This window comes from Antrostomus carolinensis, unplaced genomic scaffold, assembly GCF_000700745.2.
Source record: "Antrostomus carolinensis isolate BGI_N321 unplaced genomic scaffold, ASM70074v2 scaffold14205, whole genome shotgun sequence".
Lineage (NCBI taxonomy): Eukaryota > Metazoa > Chordata > Aves > Caprimulgiformes > Caprimulgidae > Antrostomus > Antrostomus carolinensis.
In genome coordinates this window covers 143445-151199 of record NW_010315846.1, presented here as the reverse complement: position 1 = coordinate 151199, position 7755 = coordinate 143445, and the positions used below count along the sequence as shown (strand labels likewise).

Sequence of the window (7755 nt, the reverse complement as noted above, 5' to 3'; positions counted from 1 at the left end):
CCTGGCTGTTGCTCTGCTCTGAAGGACAGCTGTAGAAATTCATCCTTTCCTCAGCTGACCCACTGCCTGTGCATCCCGAGTGGTTGACCTGGGTTCCCTTCATCCTCCCTTAAGTAGAAGAACCACAGACTAAAGTGTGATGGCAGAGTCCCCTGTCCCCCTGGCATCTTCAGGTTACTTACTCCGTACAAGATACCTTTCCCTTGTTGTAACTTTAAAACCATGGAAGGGCCAGACCTGGATCCTAATGTGATTTGGGAAAGGGTCCTGGCATCTTAGAATCATCAAAGAACATATGTTTCTGAATACAACACATCAGCTGTAAAGGAAAAATATTTTTCTTTGCATTTTACTGCAACATTTTCAGAATGTACACCCTACTTGATGTGGAAAGTCACTGAAGTCAGAGAGATAAAAGCTCCATGAGCTATGAAAGAAAAAAAAAACACTTTTACTTTTCAGTATTGAGAAGTGCCTGATTTAAAAAAAAAATAAATATTGATACTTTTCCCTATGATTTTCGTTAACTTTTGAAACCATAAATTAATATATAAAGTGCCATTGTAAAGGTCAGAGAATCTTATTATCTCTACATCAAACTCATAATGTTTTTTAAAGATTGTCATATCTCTTGGAAAGTCCTAATTTAAAGACATCATAATTTAAATATTTTATTCAGTTGTTTAAGTAGAGGTGAGCCAGAAACAAAACCTTAGCTCAAAACCTTCATGAATCTTGGGGACTTGCTGGTTGGTTCCAATTGATGCTCCAGCTTTGTTTTTCAGTGCCCAGAGGAACAGGAATTAGAGCTACAGGTCTGAGCGCTTCTGCTCCGAACACTGTGAGTGGTTGGAGCTGCAAATACATTTTGTTCTTATTTTTCTTTAAGAGGTAGTACCACATGGCATGCATGCTCTGTGTTTGCAATACCTTGTCTCTGTATCTATAAAACTCCACCAAGCCATAAATAAAAAACCCCACAATTGGTGAATTTCTCATGGATTATTAACTTTGGAAAAGATGCACAAATACCTATTAAAGGCAGGGTGAATCACCATGGAATTTCCATTCTACAGTAAAAGTGTTATTTAATTTTGGCCAGGGAGGAGTTCTCCATTTCACCCTTTTTGCTCTGGCTTCACTGTAGTTTATTGAAATGGCAAAATGAAACACTCTGATTTCGTTGAAATGCAACATTTATGTAATTTTGCTGTTACTTTTGTGATGAAGTTGATACATTCCTATAAAATTCTTCAATATTGTTTAGTCAGCATTTTCCAAAAGTGGTATTTCCAGTGGGAAATTTTTAACACTAAGAAGAAAGGCTTAAGTCAATGTTCAAGGTGGAGAGGAAGGTAATGGGGAAGGCAGCCTGTATCCCGTTACTAAAGTATTTATATACAGTGACTTCTGTTACTATGAAACTCCACTTAAACCCAAGATGCTGCAGCATGATCTGGGCAGGCATCTTTACATTTCAGAGGCAGTCAACAACAGCATTTGATGGGAAAATGAAATTACCTGTATGATCCAACACCAGGCTGGGACAAGCTATAGAGAGGAGAGGGTTTGTGGAGATACTTCCTTGCAGGTGCCGAGAAGCAGTGATACGCGTGGTGCCCCAGTTTGCCAACTGAGGAGAAGGACAGCCAGATGTGCAGCGTGGCAGGTGCTTTTCCAGGCTTTGGTTGTATAGCTGTCTCAGGGTCCAAGACACAATGCCGAGCAAGGCTTGCTTTGCTAATGCAGCTATACTGCTCTCTTTGCTCTTGGTGACTTGTCCAGCGCCAGCTGAGCATCCCAGCATGGGCCTGACTGCTGCTCAGTAGATGTGACCTGAGGCATCACTGAACGTGTACCCATGTTGTCTTCTTTTTCAAAATATTATGAAATGTAGCTTGTAAAGATGTTGAAAACTGAGCCTGTAAAGATGTTGAAAAGTGAGCTAAAAAATGAAAAATAAATGCATTAAAGTGAAAACATATGGCAAGTGCAAGTTATATGCAAACTCTATAATGAATTCTGAAATTATACTTGAAGAATGAGAACTACAAATGGTTCTAGTCTGGATGGCACATATTAAGGATCACTCGTATGTGCTCCATGATATTTGCCAGGTCTAAAAGTATGCTGGTGAACTTTCATTAATCACTCAGTACTATGAGCGCAATAACGGGCAAGAGGGCTGGTAGCGTCAAGTAATTATCTAAATTGTGCTCAATGGTTTCAAACAAGGGATGGATGAACTGGCTGCAGTAACTAAAACAGTGAGCTTGAACCTACACAGGCCATTCAAAGGAGCCATGAGCTCCAAAGATTCACAGACCATCAATTATCATTTTTTTTTTACTTTCAAATATGTCTTGCTTTCCACACCTCATCAGCTGATGGCTGTGTGTAGGACTGGAAGCAAAAGTGCCAAAATTCCATTTGTTTGTTGTTTCTGGCACAAATCAGATCAGGAATTACTGCAAGATTTCCAACCTCAATTGCTAAACCAGAAAGGTTGGGATAAGTTTGCATAATTATAGGAACTCAGCTTCCAAACCTTCCCTTTTTGGTCAGCACCTTGTCTGCTACAGGGCAGCACATGGCAAAAGCAATTAATTGTCTCAATTTGGTTATAATGTGTCTTTCTGCTTTTTCTTCTTCAGAGCTTTGTCATCTGTGGTGGCTTTAGGAGCTAATATCATCTGCAACAAAATCCCAGGCCTGGCCCCTCGGCAGCGAGCGATCTGCCAGAGCCGCCCTGATGCCATCATTGTGATCGGGGAAGGGGCACAAATGGGAATCAATGAGTGCCAGTACCAGTTTCGGTATGGGAGGTGGAACTGCTCCGCACTGGGAGAGAAAACAGTCTTTGGACAAGAGCTTCGAGTAGGTAAGGGTGTCTCTAATATGGTGCTGAAGTGATATGCTGGGTCCACTTTTTCTTTTAGCTTTCTCACTATGGTCCTGAAAAGGTTTTTATATCCTTCTGGTATTTGCCTACTGGAGTTCAACAGTGATGCTCCCATAACTGTGGTCTGTACATTTGCACTCATTGAAAAGTAACTGGCAAAAGACAGGAGATCTCTAATCATCTCTAAATGAAATCATTTATATCTCTGCAACTTCATACCCAGCAATGACTGAGATGCCTGTGCAGGCATCCAAGGATGTAGCCATCACACCCCATGAAAAAATATTTCCAGTTGTCATCATGTTAGAAGTTGCCTCGATAACCATGGTGCATGTTATGACCAATCAAAAGGGAACTAAAACTCCAATAAAACCTCTGCAGACTTCCCAAAAACTTAAGTAATAGGAGAGTCAATTAACTGATGGAAGCACAGTGCATGTGACACCAGTCCTCCAATATACAGCAGTGATACATATCCATTTTATATAGTAAAGAAAATACTGCAAGTGATTTGAGGCAGGACATGTATTCAAAGAAAATGATACAGGACCTTGGCCTGACAAACTGTTAGCCGGCAGAAGTTAAATTGTTCAATTTCTATTTACCTTATGTCTGATATTGTTTCATTGGGGATATTATGCAAATTTTTTCCAGCACTGAGATAATTATTTTCCTCATCACCCAGATGAGTATGCTTAGCCAATTCCTGACCTTCCCTCTCTCCTATAAGGGCTGCCCACTCATCATCCTCTGTGCTGTCTACTATTCAGTGTTGGGATAACATTTTGGGCTGCGTGGCTCTCACAAAGACCACTCAGCTTCTCAGTGGGGTTGCAGCCTGTTCTTGTGTCCAATTCTCCTTTGGGTGACACCTCTTTCTTGAATTCAGTGGTTTGGGTGAGTCCTGTGCCTCCAACACAACTGAATGTGGTCAGACATAAGATCTCATAAAAAATGTGTGAAAGAATGGCATAACATTTCATCCGCTCTAGGCAAAGAAGAAACGACTTATATGGTACTTTGGTTGTTACTGGCTTTGGCTTTTTTTCCCAACACTTTTGTGAAATGAATGCCAAAAGCTGAGTTATGCTTCTGTCAATGATGGAAGTGAATATTTTTTCTAGGAACATGCAAGTCTGAGAATCTGGCTGCAGTCTGGGGTTTTGAAAGGCACAGTGGCCTAGCTTTAAAGTGTTGTAATTGAGTAAAACCATTGGCATTAGGGGAACTGATGTGGAGAGGGGTAAAACTACTAATAAAAAGACCTAGTAAACCAAATTAATATTGAAAGAAAAGTCTGAACTTTTTGAACTTCAGAAAAAAAATTGGTAGAATTTGGTTTTGATGCTGAAAAGCTGGTGGTGAGGAACTGGCTCATCAGTGTCTCTTCCCACATTTGCCCTAAGACATTTCTAATTCTGTATAGATAATACTTCCTGCCTAACTTTTCTGTCTTAAAAAGAGTGTACATGGAAGGCATTAAACATCCTCAAGACACCATATACAGGAAATACTCTAACATTTGACTTTTACCTTCAAGTTTAAATGAACCAAAAAAACATCTAGTCACTTGTCTTGACTATTAGAAGCACAAGTTTGATCCTTGTTGGTTGGTCTTAACTCTTGTTTGTCTTATGTTGATGTCCAAAATGATGTTGCTGGCAGAAAATACACAGCTGCCAAGCATGCTACTGTTATACTTCTCCATGCTATGTTGTCTTGATCTGCCAAAGCCTGCAGGCGCACTGTGACTCTTACACAAGTCAGTCATAGAATCAGAGAATCAGAGAATGGTTTGGGTTGGAAGAGACTTTAAAGATCATCTAGTTCCAACCTCCCTGCCATCAGCAGGGACACCTTCCACTAGACCAGGTTGCTCAAAGCCTCATCCAACCTGGCTTTGAAAACTTCCACAGAGGTGGCATCCACAACTTCTCTGGGCAACCTGTTCCAGTGTCTGACCACTCTCACAATGAAGAATTTCTTCCTAATGTCTAATCTAAACCTACCCTCTTCCAGTTTAAAGCCATTACCCCTTGTTCTGTCACTACCTGCCCTTGTAAAAAGTCCCTCCCCAGCTTTCTTGTAGATCCCCTTCAGGTACTGGAAGGCAGTCCTCTTAACTTCTGTGAGATCACTTATATCCTTGAAGAGGCACACTCTGGAGGGTTGTACCAGAGTTGGTGTCATCACTAAGCTTCCTGGTGAAAAGGCTTTCACCACTCCTGCTTTTCTCTTCAGGCTAGAATCTTGTGACACCTCATCAGCTCTGGCCTTGTACTCATGACTAGTAATCCTCTTCACCACTGGGAGACTCTTTTCATCCTCAGAAGCCTTGAAAGTGAGCGCAGTCCAAATGCCTAAAGAGCAGTAAAAGTTGTGGCTGTACTTTCATTCTGAACATTTCTATACAAAATAAGAGCTACAGGGAGCAAAAATTGTTTGGCATCAGGATGGACCAGCTATTAGGCAGGTCAGATTACCCAAAGTTTGAAAAAAACAGGGTATTCTTGTCCCACTGTTCAGGCCATATTTACCAAATGTTCACCAGATTTTTGACCTCTTCACTGAACCTGGGTGGTTTCTTGCAACTCTGAAAGGACTGATGTGGAATTTGGTGGGTTCTTTTATGGCTTAACCCAAACACAGACAAAACTTGGCAGTTGCAGCTGAGTTCTGCTTTGACATTTGTTGGGTGTGAAACCACACAAACTGTAACGGATGGAGAAGGTTTACATGACCCCTGCCAACTGGGCCAGATGAGTTCCATGAAGGTCTATAAAGGATCCCATAATCCACATGTCTTTGTTTTATTAGTGGAGTAGCACCCAGAGATGATGTGGTCAGTATCTAGGAAAAGGACAGGGTTTAGGAAGTGGTGTTATTATACTAGTGAGGGAAAAAAGTAAAAAAAAAAAAAAAGGACTAAGCTAAAAAAAAACCCTCAAAACTTTAAAGGTACAAAATACTTGAAAGCATAAATATTTACATGTCTAACAAAACACATCTGTGTCTGACACATATAGAAACACTAAATTAGACATTTGGTTCTGCCTGAACAGACTGAAGAAAGGATTCAGACTAAAAAAATCTGAAGTACTTAAGTACTTTGCCCCAAAGGAAAGCTCATCTAGCTTTTCCCCAGAATCACTTAGGGAGATGAACAATCAAGGCAAATTATTCAGATCATAGGGAGGAGAGGGTGAGTAAGCCATTATAGCATGATATTAATTGCTCTGTATCTGTATGGGAAAGAGAAGACCTACTCTTTAACCACTGGGCCAAGGCTCTACCACAAGCACCGACGAGTGCAAATTCAGGGTTATTCTAATTCATATCCCAATACAACACTCCTCCCCCCCCACCCAAGATTCAAAGCAAACCCCCAGACTCACCCAACATGAGCTTTCTCCAACAGCTGTGCATCTGTTGCCAACACCATCTCTTGGGTGTCATTGTGCTCCAACTACGCATATCTTCCTGCCAAAACCAAGCAGCAGCCAGAAGGTGTGACAGAGGAGCAAATGTCCTCCCTCATGACTTCTGGGGATCCTACTGTGCCAGGGGAATCCCCAGTAAGTTAGCTAAGCTGGATTGGTGCTGAGCTATTTTTTCAAAGAAGTACTTCAGTGAATGAGGGCTGTACCACCTATATAATACATCTACATTAATACATACAGGAGTCTGTATTCAAAACAATAGAAATAGTTCAGAGGACAGAATAACAACTGTAGAAATTATGTTAGGCATGGGACAATCATGTTGGTGTGAAAGATTTCTAGCAGCCAGAGATAAAAAATGATGGAGAGATCCAAATTAGTAGCACAAACAAAGGATGTGTCATGGGATGAATTAGTTAAGTTTTTTTTGTTATATTTACATCTGGGAACTTTTCTATAGTCATGCCATCACCAGAGAAAAGCCATTATTACACTCACTTTACTTATCCTGTCCCTGTACATGTATTTGTCACCTTCCTGCTCTCATCTCTAGTTTTCATGCCCGCTTCTCACATAAAGCATCTTTTGCACTCTCTACTCATTCCTCTTGCTGTAAGCCTCTGCAACAAATTACCTCTTTAAAGATTACCTCATTGGATTAAAAATTGAATTGGTTAATGATATATTAATTGTTATTATTGATAACCATTGTTGAAAGATAATTGTCCTAACTTTTTTAAGGCAAGGACCCTGATCTGCAAGAATAAAGCCCCTGGTCCTAACAGTTTATTGATGCAAAAGAGCTCCAGCACTAGGGCCTGGTCTCTATTCCCCCAAAATGATGTTTGGAACAATCTGTCATGTAGGTACCTCTAAAAGTTACGGGTCATTAAGAACAGTTGGAAGCAAATAACTCTATGCAAAAAAAGTAAGCAGTGCAGCCTCTGAAGTATGGAGTCAGAATCAATAAAGGAAGTGAAATCTACTGTTGTTCTTTGACAGTGGACTATTCTGGCTAATTATTTGTGCATTGAACATTTCCACTGGAATTCTCCAAACTGAAGGGCTTACCAACAGGCTGGTCTTACCAGTGCTAAATCCATGGCAGAAATGAGGTGTTCTGAAAAGTATAGCTGTCAAGATATCAAAAGTAATCTGTAGATGTCATCTTTGTCAGACTCATGATGTGGAAAATTATAATGATTTAGTATTCATTTGGCTGTGTCTTTGTTACAATGATTTGGCAAATCATTGAACTGGACACCTGACAGGGAAGAATAGGCAAAAAGCAAAGGAGTTCTGAAGTGTTTTTAAAAAAAATCTCTTACCTTTTGTATTGATCTGCAGTTTTCTGGCATGTTGAAAGGATGCATTTGAAGTGAGGTTAAAGCCCTGCTTGCCGGGGAAGGTTTA

General features: G+C 40.5%; 1 protein-coding gene across 1 annotated transcript in view; it reads left to right on the top strand.

Annotated features, from left to right (window-relative positions):
• The first annotated feature begins 2660 nt into the window (after positions 1-2660).
• LOC104525047 (protein Wnt-7b) overlaps positions 2661-7755 on the top strand; it is a 40619-nt gene continuing 35524 nt past the window's right edge. Inside the window, exon 1 of the mRNA XM_010168097.2 lies at positions 2661-2881. Within this exon, the coding sequence (XP_010166399.1) occupies positions 2785-2881 (97 nt within the window). The 5' untranslated portion in view covers positions 2661-2784. The remainder of the gene's footprint in view (positions 2882-7755) is intronic.